The 16252-nt window shown below is 72.4% G+C and overlaps 1 protein-coding gene across 1 annotated transcript; it reads left to right on the top strand.

Annotated features, from left to right (window-relative positions):
- Nucleotides 1-5266: 5266 nt before the first annotated feature.
- On the top strand, nucleotides 5267-15023 carry LOC309600391 (ephrin-A3-like; the record flags this gene model as incomplete). The annotated part of the gene is made up of 5 exons (XM_082332722.1): nucleotides 5267-5388; nucleotides 13083-13372; nucleotides 14460-14525; nucleotides 14692-14769; nucleotides 14902-15023. 5 exons carry the CDS (start codon nucleotides 5267-5269, stop codon nucleotides 15021-15023), a joined length of 678 nt encoding a protein of 225 aa, XP_082188848.1.
- Between the last annotated feature and the right edge of the window lie 1229 nt (nucleotides 15024-16252).

The following is a 16252-nucleotide window of genomic DNA, read 5'->3' as shown; positions in this document are numbered from 1 at the left end:
GGGTGCGGGGTCCCTCGGGGGGGCTGGGGTGTGCTTGGGTGCTCCTGCGGCTGCTGGCAGCAGCGGGGCTCAGGTGGGGGTGGTTACGGCTCCTCGTGGCCCAGCCACGCGTGCCATCAGCCCCGTGTTCGGCTCTCTGTCGCTGCTCTGCCCACCGCCGCCGCTGCCTGCCTGGCTCTGACGGGTGCTGGGGGAGCAGCGGGCCGTAGCCCCCACCCCAGCTGGTGCCTGCTGCAGCCCCCGGCCACTGTGCAGGGGACACCAGGGTGGAACGGCCGAGGTGAGCGGAGCGCCAGGCTCCAGGGCCAGCAGGGACGAGGCCAGCAGGGAGCCGAACGCCGGGGCCGGCGGCTGCAGACCCAGCTCCGTGTCCTTGTCCCTTCCCCGGGGAGCTGTGGCTGCCGTGCTGCAGCGGGGCCAGGTGCCAGCGCCTGCTACGCTCACCGTGCCCACGCCGGACGGCTCCATCCCGGCACGGCCCTCGCACCCACTGGTGCATCCTTGCCGTGGCCATGCCGGAGGGGCTGGACCGGGGCCAGCGGGGCTGGGGTTGCCACTGGTGGATGATATTGGAGTGATCTTGAGGCTGGGAGGGAGGAGAGGAGAGGAGAGGAGAGGAGAGGAGAGGAGAGGAGAGGAGAGGAGAGGAGAGGAGAGGAGAGGAGAGGAGAGGAGAGGAGAGGAGAGGAGAGGAGAGGAGAGGAGAGGAGAGGAGCCGGCTGAGTCACCCAGTGCCGGCTGCTGACTCAGGCAGTTCCTGCCAGGTAGCCCCCGCCGCCGGCGCGTGGGCTGCCGGGCCGCGGGACGTGGTGGAGGGGGCAGCTGGGACCCTGGCACCACCTGGCACCCCAGTCCGGCACCCGCGGTGCCACAGGGGTGGTGCAGGGTGACAGCGGCACGCGCGTGGGTGCTGGTCTGTGCCTTGGTGACCTGTTTCTACCTGGGCTCACCCGCCAGCGGCGCAGCCGCATGCCAGGGTGGCGTGGGGGGACCATGGATGCCGGGCCGTGGGAACCATGAGGAGCTGGCTGCCTTCACCTCCCGCCTGGCACCTCTGGGTGCCCACACACCCAGGACTGGTGGGATTTGGCACGGCGGAGCCCGCTGGAGCCAGGTTTCCGGCAAGCAGGCGCCCGGCGCCCAGGGCAGGGACCCTGTGGCTTCCTCCCCGCCGGGCAGCGGGAGCAGCCCCAGCGCCGTGAGCCAGCCCGGGGCTGGCAGACGGAGAGGCCGGGAGCCACGCACGGCTTCATCCGGCAGCTCCGCGAGGAAACTGATTTCCTCCGACAGCCCGGCTCTGCGCCGCCGCCGCCGCCGCCGCCACCCGGCGCAGCTGCCTGCTCGTGGCCGCGGCCCGGCTGCTGGCGGCCGGCTTTGCGTTGGCAATTAACCCTCCTCTGCGATCCCACGGCATCAAGCTCCGCATCAATTAACTCAAGCTGCCGAGGTGCTAATTAACGAATCACCCCCATGTCCATCTGCATAGCGGGGCTCACCTCCAGCCCTCCCCGGTATGAGGCCGCTCTGGCTGGACCTATGGCTTGCCGGGGAGGTGGGCCGGTAGCCGGTGGCATTGCCACCCATCTCCACCTCCCCTGTGCCACATCCCCACCCTGGGTCACGCCGCCGTCACCCCAAGCCCAGCCCCAATCAGCCCCAGGAGGTTCCATGGGACGCTTCCAGCGCTGGAGGTCCCCCCTCTCCCCGGGCGTGGGGAGGTCGGCACCCCGCGCCCTCACCGGGGCGGCGCTCGCCCGGCGCTCCCCAAGACGCTGACGCGGCGCGACCATCCGTGAGGCCTTCATTCAAATTTAAAGACCGACACGGGGATAAAAAAGGAAAAGGGCAGTGAGGAGCAGGGCGGCTGCGAGCCCGCGGGCGTGCGGCGAGCCTCCCCGAGGCGTGCCGGCCGGGCGCGCTCCCCGGCAGGACGGCGGCATGCCCAAGCGCCGGCGCAGGGCTGCACGGGGCTGCCCGATTTGTACGGCTAAGCGCTGCCAGGAGGAGCCGGCAGGAGCCGGGGGCCACTTGGCTCCGTGCAGACATGCCAGCACCGCCGGCTACCAGCTCCCCAACCCGGGTGCCGTGTCCCTGTGGCTTCGACCGCCCACTCTACGTGCCATTAGCATGTTCTTGCCGTGTCCGGCTGGACACATGCCGGCACCTGGCTCCTCCCGGCAGGTCGGGAACCCTGAGCTCAGCGTGTTCGGGGCCGTGTAGGTGTGGCTGGTGAATATTTCATGCCCGCATTCACCGAGCCCTTTCTTGGTTACACTCCTGCCTCCTCCCCGCGCTCTCGCCATGTTTATTTATTTAATGAATTATTTATCGGCTCCCCCTCGCGCTCGGCTGGGCACTGCTCCGCCGCTGCCCCCCCGCTCGCCCCCCCGGCTCCCAGCCCAGCGCGATGATTTATTGAATGCCGGCTCTGCTCTGCGGTTGCGACATGCTGTCACAGGAAGCCGCGGTTAAATATTAACCAGGGCGGGTGAAGCGGGTCCCCTGCCCTGCCGGGCACGCGCGGCCAGCCGGACCCCGAGCCCACCCCGCTCTGGGCACGGTGGCCACCATGGCTAGTGGCCATGGCTGCCCGCTCTGGGTGGCGGGTGAGGGGTTTTGCTCTGGTCCCCCCCTGCTTTGAAGCAGAAACCTGCTGGATCGCGGTGCGATGGGCGGAGAGAGGGTGCGAGGGTGGAGGAGATGGGGGGCGTGGGATTGGGGGGGACCGGGGCTGCTTCGTGGCCCGGCTCTCCTGGCGAGCTCGAGGCCTCTCGTGTCCTCCTGAGAGCGAAGCCACCCGGCTGGCGGTGACCCCGGCTGTCCCCACTGCAGATGCCATCTCCTGCTGTGGTCGGCAAAACCCAGCCAAGCCCCCTCCGCGTGCCGGCTGCCGCAGCCAGGCTCCGTCCCCGAGCCCCGGGGGTGACGCCCGGTGGGTGCCCGCGCCTGGGTGCACACCGTGATGCTCAGGGCCGGTTCGGCCGCCCGCGTCCCTCCGTCCCCGCAGGAGCGCTCGGTGCATCCCGCCGCGGCCCCGCGCATCGGGGTCCCCCCCAGCGAGCACGGCCGCGTGCGGGTGCCGGCGGCGGCGTGCGCGTTGCCACGAGCGGGGGGGTTTCCATGTGGAGGTGTGTGTTGCCATGGGTTTGCCGAGCCAAGGCGTTTCCATGGCGGCAGCGCGGTGCTGCTGGGCCCTTCCAGAGGTGCGCAGCCCCCCGGGATGCCCCAGCACCGGGGTGCACGGGGAGGGAGCAGCCGCCGCTGCCACCGCGCCCCGGCGCCCGGGTGCCCTGGCCCCCTGCGGCCCCTCCTGCCCCCCCAGCACCCCTCCGCCTCCGCCCCCCCGGGCCAGCCAGAGCCCTTTTCCACATCTTGTGTTTTCTTCACTTCACTTCTCCGGATGAATAATTAATAAAGGCTTTTTTGGTCCTCCGGGCCCTTCCGCCGGCCCCCTCCCCCTTCCCGGCAAGGCTTTGGCAGGGGCTTGGCCCCCCCAGTGCCGCCAGCGCGGATGGGGGCTGCGGCACAGCCCTGCCACGGGCACTGCCGGTGCTGGGCCCCCCACGGCGCTGAGTGGGAGCGGGGTGGCCTCGGCAAGACCCTGGCCACCACCGTCCTCATCCCCCTCCGTGGGCCGGGGCAGCACCCGCACGTCCGTAGGGGTTCTGGGGAGCCCGAAACAGGGCCCCAAGGGGGGAGCGGCTCCGCTCCCGCGCCGAGCTCCCCCGGCAGCTTTGGGGAGCCAGGAATCCCTCTTAACCTTGGCATTGGGCAGCAGATGCCCTGAGCCCAGGGCTACGCCGCATCACCTGCCCGGGCCTGGGAGCCACTGTGCCCGGGCAGTGGGGACGCGGGGACACGGCGTTCGGCCCCGCACCGCCCCGGCCACGCTCGCCACTCCGGTGAGATGGCTCCCGGCGGGAGCAGCCAGGGCTGGCTCAGCAAGCCCAGCCGCGGTTTCGATATCCTCCTGGTTTCGTTTGCAAGCTCTTCGGGCTGCCAATTCTCCGGGTCATGTGCGAAGCCGGAGCAGGGGCCGTCGGGACGGTGCCAGCGGCGTGCGCGGGCTCGGGCGCGCTCCCGCGTGGGAGCTCACGGTGAGCTGCGCGTCCCCGCGCCGGCGCGAGCGTGCACACGCGTGTTGGGGCGTGGATCACCTGGCACACGGGACCACCGGGCGGTGCCGCATGGCAGTTGCTAAGGGATCTTGCCAAGGACGGACGGCTGGAGCTGGCGCCCAGCTCAATCCCTTCCCGCGTGGCCGGCGGGGACCGGCACCCGGGGAGCACCCACCGTCCCCGTGGCTGCCGCCGGCACGCTGGGTGCCCCTGCCGCACGGACCCTTGGCAGGGAATGGGGCAGGGGTGTGGGAGGAGGGATTGGGCCCGCGGGTGGGTGCTCGGCCACGTGCAGGCTCCCGGGGCAGGACCGGGCAGGCGGGAGAGCCTGGCACCATGGCTCTGCTCCTCCGGCAACCGGGCTGCCCTGGCACGCTGGCCCCAGCCCGCCTGTGCCGGTGGCAAGTGGCTGGGTGCCCACCCTTCCGAGCGGCTGGGTGCCCACCCTTCCGTGTCCCCGGGGCGGCCAAACCCCTCTGCGAACACGTGTGACCCCCATGGTGCCACCAGCAGCACCGCGAGGACCCTCTGGGGCCCCGAGCCCCCACCCACGGCTCTGCCAGCCACAGGGACCCACGGGGGCCGGTGCCCCAAGCCCCAGTGCTCCCACCCGGGGAGACCCCAATGCCGGTGGGACCCCATCCCAGTGTCCCCACCCGTGGGGGTCCTGGTGAGACCCCGAGCCCGGTGGCACCTGATCCTGGTGGGACCTGGCCCCGGTGCCCCCACCCACGGGGGTCCCGGTGAGACCCCAATGCCAGTGGGACCCGGCCTTGGTGCCCCCACCCATGGGGGTCCCGGTGAGACCCCAATGTCAGTGGGACCCCGTCCCGGTGCCCCCACCCACGGGGGTCCCGGTGAGACCCCGAGCCCGGTGGCACCTGATCCCGGTGGGATCCGATCCCGGTGGGACCCGGCCCCGGCGCCCCCACCCTCAGCCCAAGCCCGGCGCGGCCCCGCTCCCCGCCGCCCGGTGCCGGTACCGGTGCAGGCGGACCCGGAACGGCGGCGGGGGCGCGCGCGGGGGCGCGGCGGCGGCGGGCGCGCGCGGGGCGGAGCTGGGCGGCGGGGGCGCGGGGCGCGGGCGGCTCCGGCTCCGTTCTCCATTCATTGGGATCGCGGCGGGCTCGGCGGCGGCGGCGGCAGGGATGGCTGCTCGGTTACCCGTGCTCCTGCCCCTGCTCCCGTTCCTGCTGCTGTTACCGGGCCGGGGGCTACCGGGGGCCCTGGGCAACCGGCACGCCGTGCACTGGAACAGCTCCAACCTGCAGTGAGTGCGGGGCGGGCGCCGGGCCGCGCGGGGGAGGCCACCGGTACCGGGCACCGGGAGGCGGCGGGGGTGGCCCCGGGGCCGGGGGGGGGGGGGGGGGGGAGCCGGCGGGAAGGACGCGGCGGGGACGCGGCGGGGATCGCGGCGAAGGATGCGCGCGGCGGCGGCGGGGGGGGGGGGGGGGGCGGCACCGGGCCGGGGGCGCGCGCGCGCCGGGACTGCGGGACCCCCCCCGGTACCGGTGTCGGCGCGGCGCCCCCGTGCGGGCGGGGCTGCGGGACCCCCCCCGGTACCGGTGCGCTGCCCCTGGCGGCCCCGCGCACCCCGGGGCCGCGCTGCCGGGCGGGGCGCGGGCACCGGTACCGGCGGGGTCGGGTTCGCCGCTGGAGCGGGGCTCGGCGGCTCCCGCTGCGGGTGGGTCGGGGGCTCCCGGGGGTCGAGCCCTCCCCGCCGGCGCTGACCACCGGGGTGCTGCGGGAAGGGCACGGCCGCGCCTCCCCCCCCCGCCCCCGGTGCGGCGGCCCCGCCGCCAGCCGCGCCCCCCGCCTGTCTGGGTGCGGGAGCGGCACCGGCGGCGCGGCGGGGAGCGGCGGGGGGGGCCCGAGGGGTGCCCGCCGCCCCCCCCCCCCCCCTCCGGTGGCAGCGGGGCCACCCCGGGGCAGCAACCGGGGGCGGCGGGGCCGGGGGGTGCGCGGGGGCGATGGGGGGGCTGCGAGCTGGAGGGGTGGAAGCTGCCGTCACGCCCACGGCCACCGGGAACGGAGCCACCGGTCGCCCCGGGCGATCGGTGGCCACGGCCCCGCGGCACCTCCCTGACACCCTGTGCCGGGCGCTGCGCCCAGCCCTCGCCCAGCCGAGGGGCTGCGTGGGGCGCGTGGCTCCCGCACCCGCGCCTTGGTGGCCACGCCGGAGGGGCGCGGGCCCCCTCCGATGCCGGGCCCCTCCCGGGTCGGGGGGCTACGAGCCCACGGCGGCTCCGTGGACCCCCTCCACGAGGATCGGGGAGCTGCACCCACCGCCATCGCCCGTCTCCCCTTCCCTCGCCGGTGCGAGCGCGCAGGGGTGTGGCGGGGATGGGCGCCCAGCCGGAGCGTCCCCCCCGGGACCCCTCGGTGCCGGGGGTCCCCTGGGCTCCCCCCGCCCTGCGCCCCTTTGTGCGGGGAGGGAGCGTCCCCCCCGCAGCTCCTTCCCCTCCCATTGAGATTGTGTCGCCAGGCGGAAGCCCGGGCCCCATAAATTGTGCGTGTGTGCGACGTGCCGAGGCGCAGCACAATGGCGAGGCGCTCGGTTCGCCTCGCCGCGCTCGGGCATCCCCACTGCACCCCGCTCCTCCGGTCGGACCCCGCTTTCCCGCCGGCCTCGTCCCCACGCCGTGTGACATTGCCGGGCCCTCGGCGGGTGGGACGCTCCCTCGCCCCGCCGTGACCGAGGGGTCGCCTCTCCCCACCCCATCGCCCGCAGCCGTGTGCCGTGACCCGGCGCTGCCCTGACACCTCCCGAGGGACGGGGCGGAGGGGGTGCCGGCGGTGCCCGCGCTGTGCCGAACCGGGGGTGTCGCAGCCAGACACCCGCGCCCGCTGCGCACGCGTCTCTGGCACGGCTGCGAGCGTCCGGCTCAGGGCACGGGTGGCGCGGTGGGGGCGGCTGCGGCAGAGACGTGTCCCAGGGACTCCGGAGCGCGGATATTTATTGTTAGGCAGTGCGGCAGCTCGGCCGCAATTATAGCCGCGCGGCAAAATGTCTGGATTAGATAAATTATGGGGGGAATTAGGCTCCCTGGGCCGCAGCCTGCAAATCCCAGCAACCCCGCTGCAATCAGAGCAATAAACAAGCCCTGCGCGGCCCCGCGGGGCTCTCCGGGGAGGGGGGAGCGCCGGCAGGCTCGGCTGCGGGCCGCTCCTCGGGGGCTGCGCCAGGCCCCCCCGAAATTTATTGCGTCTCTCGCCCCAGGCTCCCCTGCGGCTCCCCTCGGCGGGAGGACGGGGCAAGGGGTGGCCCCGCGGAGCCCACCCGCAGCACCCAGGGTGCCGCCGGTGCCTTGGGGAGCAGGGGGCTGGTGGCAGCTTGTCACCTTTGGGCACGTGGCCGGGGTCCTCCGGTCCCCTGGCCACCGTGGGGGACGGCTGGTGGTGCCGGGGGGCCAGGGAGGGCTACCGAGGGGCAGGGCACCCCTCCTGCAGCGGGTTCGGGGGGCTGATGGCAAAGCCCGTGGGAGGCGCGAAGGTGGGATCCGAGGCTCGGAGCAGCGCCGGGATCGGCTCCTGCTCAGCCAGGCTGTTGGTCTGGCTGCGCTTTCCGTCTGTCCCGATGTCTGTGCAGGTGGCGGCCAGCGAGCCCTTGGGGCGTGGGACGATCCTTGTCCGGTCGCTGCCCTCCGCTCCCGAGTCCTGCCGGGAACAGGCATGGTGCCATGGGGCAAAGGTGCGAGGCGGCCGCGTCCCACCCAGCGCTGGCCTTCGGGGGGGCTGCGTCCCTGGGGTGCCCCACGGTGGGGGCTGGGGGCTCCTAGGGGTGTCCCCAGCCGAGCCGGGCCCTGGCGCGCCGGTGCGTGCGGGATGCCACCTCCCTGCTGGGTGTCCCGGATGCCGAGACGGGGACAGACCCCGTGCATGGGCACCGGCATTGCTACCTCCCCCCCGCCGCCGCTGCAGCCCCCAGGAGCCCCCCAGCGCGGGTCAGGGTGAGCCACGCTGCGCCCCTGGCTCCAGGGTGCTGGTGCCTGAGGCCTCGGGGTGCCCGGTGCCGTGGAGGGGGCAGAGCGGGGTGGCCGTCAGATGGGGGCACACAGGGTGCCGGTGCCCGGCCGAGGCAGGCGGGTCGGAGCCCACCTGTGCGTGGGGAGCATCGCGCGCGGCCCCCCCAGCCGCCGGCGCTGCCGCCACGCTCGCCTCTTCAAGGCGGCTTTTATCTGCCTGACTTTGTGTTCCAGGCGGCGAGAGCTGGAGCTCTCGAGAGCCCTTGTGTGGAGCAGCCGCTCCCGGGGGAGCGTCTCGCGCGGGAGAGGAGCTGCGTCCCCGCTCTGTGCCCGCCGGCGGGGCCTGGGGGTCCCCGGACTCCTGGGTCCTCCGCAGCGGCTGGACCCTGACCCCGGGGCTGTGCCCGGCCGCATCCCTCCATCGCTCCCGCTGGCACCCGTGGGGCTGGGGGTGGTGTCGGCTGCGGTGGAAGGGACCCCCGCACCCCGGCGCGTCCCGGGGGCACCCATCAGGAGGTGCTGCGGGGCGCAGTGCAGTTGTGGCCGATGAGGGGCAGGTCCCCGCTGCGGCGTGTGCCCGGCTGCGGGGCCGGAGGTGGCGAAGGTGATTACACCTCTCGGTGACCCAGCCCCACCAGCTGCGGCATCCCCAGGCGGGCTGGGGGCTCTGCTGCCCCCCACCCCACGGCTGTGCCCCCCAGGCTGGTCCCTGTGGGGCACAGCCCCCCCCCCAGCCACCCATGGGTGCTGGCTGTGGCGCTGGCGGGAGCTGCTGCCCGGGGGCAGAGGGTGCCGTGCCCCGTGAGTCACCGCGCCGGGCGGCACCGAGCCCCGGCAGCGCGGCCGGGGCCTGTGGTGTTCCCGTGGGAGAAGGGGCCGCGGTGTTGGGGTGCGGAGGCCGTCCCGGGGTGCAACAGGGCCGGGGCCACCCGATCCTGCCCAGGCTGGTAATTGAGTCACTGCTTGCAGATTGATGGTTTAATTAAAACCCAATTAGAAACCTCATTGATCTTGTTAGCAAAGCGGGAAGGTACGGGCTTTAGCGGGGATTAAAGGGATCGCCTGGCTGTCGATAGGGACGGGGGGGGTGCGGGGGCACCTGTAGGGTGGTGCTGGGGGTCCCAGGGTGCTCGGGGAGGGCCGTGCCCGTCACCCCGGCATGGGCGTTGCCCCGTGGCATCACGGTCCCTTCGCCCCCCGCCGCGTCCCCGGGGAGCAGCCCCCCGTCTCCCCAGGAGCCCCGATTCCCCGAGCGGGGAGGTTGGCCCCGGGGACGCCATGTGCCGGCGATGCCTTTTACGCCCATACCTCGCGGCTGCGCCAGGCGTGGCGGGGGGGAGAACGGGGTGGGCCGTGCCGTGGCGCCGTGCCACCCGTGCGCGTGGGCTGCGTCGCAGGCGCTGTCTGCCGAGCCAGCGCGCGTGTGCGCGGCCGTCTGGGCGCCGTGACTGTGCAGCGCTGCCTGCGTGGGGAAGGGCTGGCACGGGGGGAGGGGGGGGCATCTCCCCGGCGGCTGAGCGATGGGCACGGGCGGTCGGTCTGTCTATCCATCTGTCCGTCCGTCGGGGTGGATCGGCTGCGGCGATCGATGCGCCTTCACCTCTCGCTGTCGCGTGGGGTGACTGGAAGGGGACCGCGTAAATCAATGGCACTTTTTTTGTTTCCCCGGCTGATCGATGGGCCCCGGACGTGCCGAAAGGGCGAAGCTGCCGGCGCCAAACAAGGGGTCCGGCTGGTCCGGGGTGGGGGGGCCGCCCTGGCCCCCAGCACCGGGGGCACCACGCTGTCACCCGCATCAGGGGATGCCCCGTGTCGCCCCAGTCCTCACCACTCTCACCACCACCACGGGATGCTGAGCCCAGCTCTGGCCCCGCCGCGCTCCAGGCCTTTCCCGCACCGTGGGGATGAGCCTCCACACCACGGGGGTCCGGCCAGGGGTCTGGTCCCCACCATGCCGCCGCCGCCGGGGCCGGGACGTGCTGCAGTGCACCAGGCGTTCCCTAGCAGTACATGAGCGAGCGTGCGGCGCTCAGCCCAGATTTATCGCAGCAGATGGGAGCGGAGCGGCCGCCCAGCTCACCAGTGGCTGCGGCTTGCCAGGTAGCCGGGGTCCCGCCGGTGCGGGGCCGGTGGGCGCCGAGCCCAGCCTGCGCTCGGGACGATTCTGCCAGGGGACATCCATCTGCCCAGCGCCGACAGGCTGCTGGAAGGTACCACTGCCTTGCAAAGCCCTGCTCTAAAAATGCAGTCGTGCAGAAGTGATGCTGCCCGTTCTGCTCCTGTGCTTAACCCTTCGGGCACTGCCGGAGCCCGCCGTGCCCTGCCGGCCGCACCACGGCTGCCGGAGCCCGGGAGGGTCCGTCCTGACCCAGGTCGCCTGTTGCTGGAGCTTCCCGATGGCCGCGGGGTCTGGCAGGGACTGGGCAGCCCGTGCCCGCTCCGGGGTGGGTGTCAGTGAGAAAGGAGGCTCAGGCTCTCGCTCTGGGTGTCTGTTCCCATCCTCCTGCCTGAAAACAGGGCCCGTGGGCTCCCTGCCAGCTCTGCCTGCCCTGGGCTGCCGGATGGTGCCGCAGGCAGAGCTCAGGGTGCTCCGGCGATGGCACTGGGGCTGCCGGGGTTCGGGGGCATCCAGCTGTGTGGGATGTTGCTCTGTGCCCGCGGGGCTGGCGGTCACGGTGCAGGAGCCGAGTGCGGTGGGGACGCAGCATGGTAGCCAAAGCTGCTGCCAGAGTCCCCTGGATGTGGCCTGGGCCATGGTGGCCCCGTGTCTCTGCCCGTTTGGGCCTGGCTCCAGCCCCTCCTGGCTGGCAACGATGCTCTGATACCTGCAAGCTCCCAGCACACGATGGCCAGCGATGCCCATGGGGCTCACCGCCGCGGGGAGCAGGGCTGCCAGCCCCCGCCGCACCGGCTGGGGTCCCCTCTACCTCCCCATTGCGGTGCTGGTGCGGCCCAGTCCAGGGGAGACCTCGGTGCCGCGGGGGGCAGCGCTCATTAGCGAGGCTGTTTACCAGGAGCCACGCTTCCTAACGAGCCGCAGAGCGGGGTCCCGGGGGGCAGGCGCTGTGCCTCGGCACTGGGTGCCGCAGGGGAATGGGGTGGTTACGGCTCCCCGGCACCCCAGGACAGGGTTTCACCCGGCACGGAGGGAGATGGAGCCGGGTGTCGCTCCCGTGGGGTGCAGAGACCCAGGGCCGATCCTGGGGTCTGTGCTTCCTCCGGCCCCTCGCTCCCCCGGCACGGCCACGGCCCGGCCGCAGCGAGCACCGGCTGCCGGTGCCCAGCCCGGTGTGGGGCAGCCGGCTCGGGGTGCGCTGGCGTCCCGGCCCTGCGTCCCGCACGGAGTTAATTGCAATTTTCTCCTCGGGGCCATTTCTTTAATAACAATTCTTCCCCCCCCCCCCCCTTCCCACCACATCAAAGCGGGAAGATGAAAGGTCCCGGCGCCCTGCGGAGCAAGGGTGGCTGCCTCAGCACCTTGCTGGCGGAGGAGTTGCCCGGCGGCTGACGGGTGCCGGGCTGGGCTGGGGAATAGCGGCTGCACGGCGAGGGAGGTGCCGCGTGGGGCTGCGCTCCCTGCCCCACGGGTGACGAGCTCCGCCGTGGGCCCCCCACAGCCCCCGGTGCTGGCGGCAGCCCCGGACGAGGAGGCGGCGGCACTGCTTGGGGTCCCCCCTTTGCTGGTGGATGCCGGGTTCCCCCCCTTTGGTTCTCTCTCCAGCACCCGGCTTCTGGGGTGCTGCGTGCCAGGGTGCCGCGGGCCCTGGCAGGGTGCCGGGGCTCCCCAAACAGCGCCGGGGGCGGTTGGGCAGGGTGGGGCGTCTGCACGCGCGGCCCTGCCCGCTGCCTGCCCGGCCCTGCCAGGGAGACCCGGGAAGCCGGCTGCGCTGCGGGCAGGGCCCCGGGGCGGGGGGGGCTGCTGGGACCCCCCATGGGGCGAGGGGACCCCGAGTGCAGGGGCTCGGGGACACGGGTTTGCCGTGACGGGGACCCCGAGCCGGAGCGACGCAGCGCGGGGGAGCCCGGCCACGCGTGCCAACGCGGTCGACGTCCCCTGGGGAGCCCAACCAGGGTCCCCCTCCCCAATGCAGAAGGGTGCAGGGGCTGCACCGGCGCGGTGCAGGGGGCTGCCACCGCCGCTGCTGAGCCGGCTGGTGGAGCCAGGTCCGGTTGGGGTCTGGTACTGCCGCGGCAGCTCGGTGCAGAGCCAGCGCCTCGCAGCGCCAGCGCGTAATTAATTGGCAGGAGCAGTGGGTCAGCGCGGCGGCGAGGATTACCGCGGCCGGGATTTCCATCGGGCGCGGATTAGGAGCCAGCGGAGCCTCTCCTGAGTGGATCTGAGGGGATTGCTGCTCCTAATCAATGTAAATGAGGCTCCCCCAGGGCCACCCTTTACGGCATTAACGAACTAACGGGATTAGCCGGAGCAGGGTGAGAAATCCTCTCTCTGAGCTGCGGCGCGTGGCGGGGCCGGAGCCATGGTGGGCGACCGCGGTGGGTCGGCCGCAGGCTGCCGGGGCCGGGGAGCGCCGGGACCCTTCCTGCGTCCCGCAGGGTCCTCGGTGCCTTTGGGACCCTGGTGTCCGTCAGCCCCGTGGCCGGGTCAATCTGTCTGTCCTGCTACGTCTATCCCTTCCTCGAGGCTGCCGGCGCGTTGCCGGCAGGACCCAGCAGCGCCGTCTCGTGCACCCACGCTCTCGCAGGCGCCCCACCCGTGCGCGCGGCTTGGCGCCCGTAGCCTCCATCCCCAGCCGCGTCCCCCCTGCCCCAGACCGGCCCGCGCCTCCCGAGACGGTGACGCCGCACCGCGGGTCCCTGGCGCCGATGTTGCGCAGGGCTCCCGGTGCGTTGGGGGGCTCGAGCAGGGGGGAGACCGCTGCCCCCCGGGATCCCTGCTCTGGGCCCTGCCCGTTCTCCAACCTCCAGGTCCCTTTCGAGGAGGGGCCGGCGTTTGGGAAGGCGCAGGGGGTGTCCCTGACCCCCCTTTTTCCCCTTACAGCCTGCGGCGGGAGGGCTACACGGTGCAGGTGAACGTCAACGACTACTTGGACATCTACTGCCCGCACTACAACGCCTCGGTGCCCGAGCACCGGTTGGAGCAGTACGTCCTCTACATGGTGAACGCGGAGGGCTACCGCACCTGCAACACCAGCCAGGGCTTCAAGCGCTGGGAGTGCAACCGGCCCCACGCGCCCCACAGCCCCATCAAGTTCTCGGAGAAGTTCCAGCGCTACAGCGCCTTCTCGTTGGGCTACGAGTTCCGCGCGGGGCAGGAGTACTACTACATCTGTACGTGGGGTGCTGGGGAGGGACCCCCCCAGCCCGGCGGGTCCCCCTGCGCCCCCCAAGTTGGGTGGCTGCAGCCAACCCCCCTCCCCCCCCGGCAAGAGCGGGCACCCTGACCTCGGGGATGGGGGTGTGGGGTGCAAAGGGGGCGTGGGGAGGGTTGGGGGTGCAGGGGGGGTCGTGGTGCAGGGGGGAGGTGGGGGCGTGGGGAAAGGGGGGGTGCGGGGGAGCAGGGTGGGGATGCGGGGGGCGGTGCTGGTGCAGGACGGGGATGCAGGGGTGATGCAGGTGCAAAAGTCAGGGTGCTGATGCAGGATTGGGGTGCTGGTGCAGAATTGGGGTGCTGGGGGTGCTGATGCAGATGTAAAAATTAGGGTGCTGATGCAGTATTGGGGTGCTGGGGGGTGCTGATGCAGGATTGGGGTGCTGGGGGTGCTGATGCAGATGTAAAAATCAGGGTGATGATGCAGGATTGGGGTGCTGGGGGGTACTGATGCAGAATTGGGGTGCTGGTGCAGGAGAGGGGCGCAGGGGAGCAGGGTGGGGATGCGGGGGGCAGTGCTGGTGCAGGATGGGGATGCAGGGGTTGCTGGTGCAGGATTGGGGTGCTGGGGGGTGCTGATGCAGGATTGGGGTGCTGGTGCAGGAGAGGGGTGCAGGGGAGCAGGGTGGGGATGCGGGGGGGCAGTGCTGGTGCAGGATGGGGATGCAGGGGGTGCTGGTGCAGGATTGCGGTGCTGGGGGGTGCTGATGCAGGATTGGGGTGCTGGTGCAGGAGAGGGGTGCAGGGGAGCAGGGTGGGGATGCGGGGGGCAGTGCTGGTGCAGGATGGGGATGCAGGGGGTGCTGGTGCAGGATGGGGATGCAGAGGGTGCTGACACAGATGCAAAAATCAGGGTGCTGCTGCAGGGTGCTGCTGCAGGTGCAGCTTCAGGGTGCGGGATGAGGGTGCTGCTGCATCCCCCCACCCCAGAGCGCACCCAGACCCCAACATGCCCGCACCCACTGAGCAGCCGCTCACCGTGCCTCGGGGTGCCCGGGGCTGGGGTCACCGGCTCCGGAGCCACCCCAGCCCGCTCTTGCCTTGCAGCCACGCCGACGCACAACCACCGCCGGGCCTGCCTGAAGATGAAGGTCTTCGTGTGCTGCGCCTCCAGTAAGTACCCCCCGTGCCCGCCCGGGGGCTGCGGGCGAGCAGGGGGCGGCGTGGCCTGCCGGCGGGTCCCCTGTCCCTCCCGGCTGGGGTTGGGGGGCTGCGGCGCGAGGCGGCCAGGGAGCGTGACCCCCGTCGTCCCCCCCCGTCCCCTCTCTCCCTCTTGCAGCGTCGCACTCCGGGGAGAAGCTGGCGCCCACCCTGCCGCAGTTCACCCTGCGGCCCGAGGTGAAGATCGAGGACCTGGGTGAGTCGGGCAGAGCCCCCGGCCCCGCAACGCCGCGTCCCCCCCGCCGCCGCCCGCGGGGCAGCCCCGGCCGTGGGGTGGGGGTTCGGGGCCACCCCCGGGCCACCCTCACCCTCTCACTTTTCCCCGTAGAAAATTTCAACCCCGAGATGCCCAAGCTGGAGAAGAGCATCAGCGGCACCAGCCCCAAGCGGGAACACTTGCCCTTGGCCGTGGCCGCCGCGCTCTTCCTCATGACGCTGTTGGCCTCCTAGCTCCCGGCGCCGGTGGGGGCCCGGCCGGCGCGGCTCTGCCGAGTGGGGACCCCCCGACCTGCCGCAAGAGCCGTCAGGGAACCGCCGCGGGACCACCCGGCCCCTCCGCGCCGCCACCCCCTTGCCCGGAGAGCCGCCCCGCGGGGCAAGGGGCCGCGGCACGCACCGATCCCGGCTGGGACTCGTCCCCCACCCCGCCGATGGCTGCGGCCACGTCTGCGAGGATGCGGCTCGGCGCTGCCGCGTGCACCGCGCCTTCCGCCGACGCCGTCCCACAGCGCCGAGTCCTGCCCGTAGCCCGCCCAGCGCCCCGTGGCTGGGGGCCGGTGCTGGACTGGGGAGCCCGGTGAGGGCAGGGACCCCCAGGGCCGGGCAGCCTGTACATACCTATATAGAGATCTATACATACTGTACAGAGAGCGACTATATAGATATATCTATACTGTACCATAGGCAGCGGCGCCGGCCCCGGGCTGGCTTGTACATAGTTGAACGTGTTGGATTTTCCTCGTCTTCCGTGAAGACCCGACCTATGCAAACGCACAGACACTTTTTGGGGAAAAAACAAAACAAAACAAAAAAAAACTCGACCTTTTTTTCAAGTGCTTTGGCTGGTGGTTTTCATATTCTGCTCTTAGTCTATAAAAAAAAAAAAAATAATAAAAGGATAAAAAAACCTGACCCCTGTCACAGCAGCGTCCAGTGCTCCCAGTCAGCCGTCGGCCAGCCCTGCCCACCGGCACGGTGGGCTCCGGCCGGGGCGGAGGTGCCCACCTTCACCGTGCCGCCAGCCCCGGGCACGACGGCTCCGGTCGCTTCCGGCGAGGGCACCCCGGGGGGACGCGGGGTGCTCCCCCACCGGCTCTGCTCCCCATTGACCCCCAGGCACGGAGCATCCGGCAGGCACCCGGTGCTGCCCGCAGGACGGCGCGGTGTGGATGGCAGACGGCACCCGCAGGTAAGGGCAGTGCGGGGCCGCGTCCCCGGGGTCCCCGGGGGGGCTGGGGTGCAGCGGCTGGGAGCACCCCCGGGAGCAGTGGGTGCAGGAGAGCCCTCGCCATCCTCACCGGCTGCACGGGGCGAGCGGCCGCCGGCGGGCACCCCCATGTGCTAGGGGGCCCTGGGGAATCCCCATGTCACCCCCACCGGTGCGTCTGGCTCCGCCGGGCATGCCGGCTCCTGCCGGCACGGGGGGGATCTGGCACAGGCCTGTCTGCGCGGCAGCTCCG

Source organism: Platalea leucorodia (genome assembly GCF_965183815.1).
Source record: "Platalea leucorodia genome assembly, chromosome: 24".
NCBI lineage: Eukaryota > Metazoa > Chordata > Aves > Pelecaniformes > Threskiornithidae > Platalea > Platalea leucorodia.
Note: the sequence above shows the minus strand (reverse complement) of the source record. Positions and strands in the feature narration are given on the sequence as shown.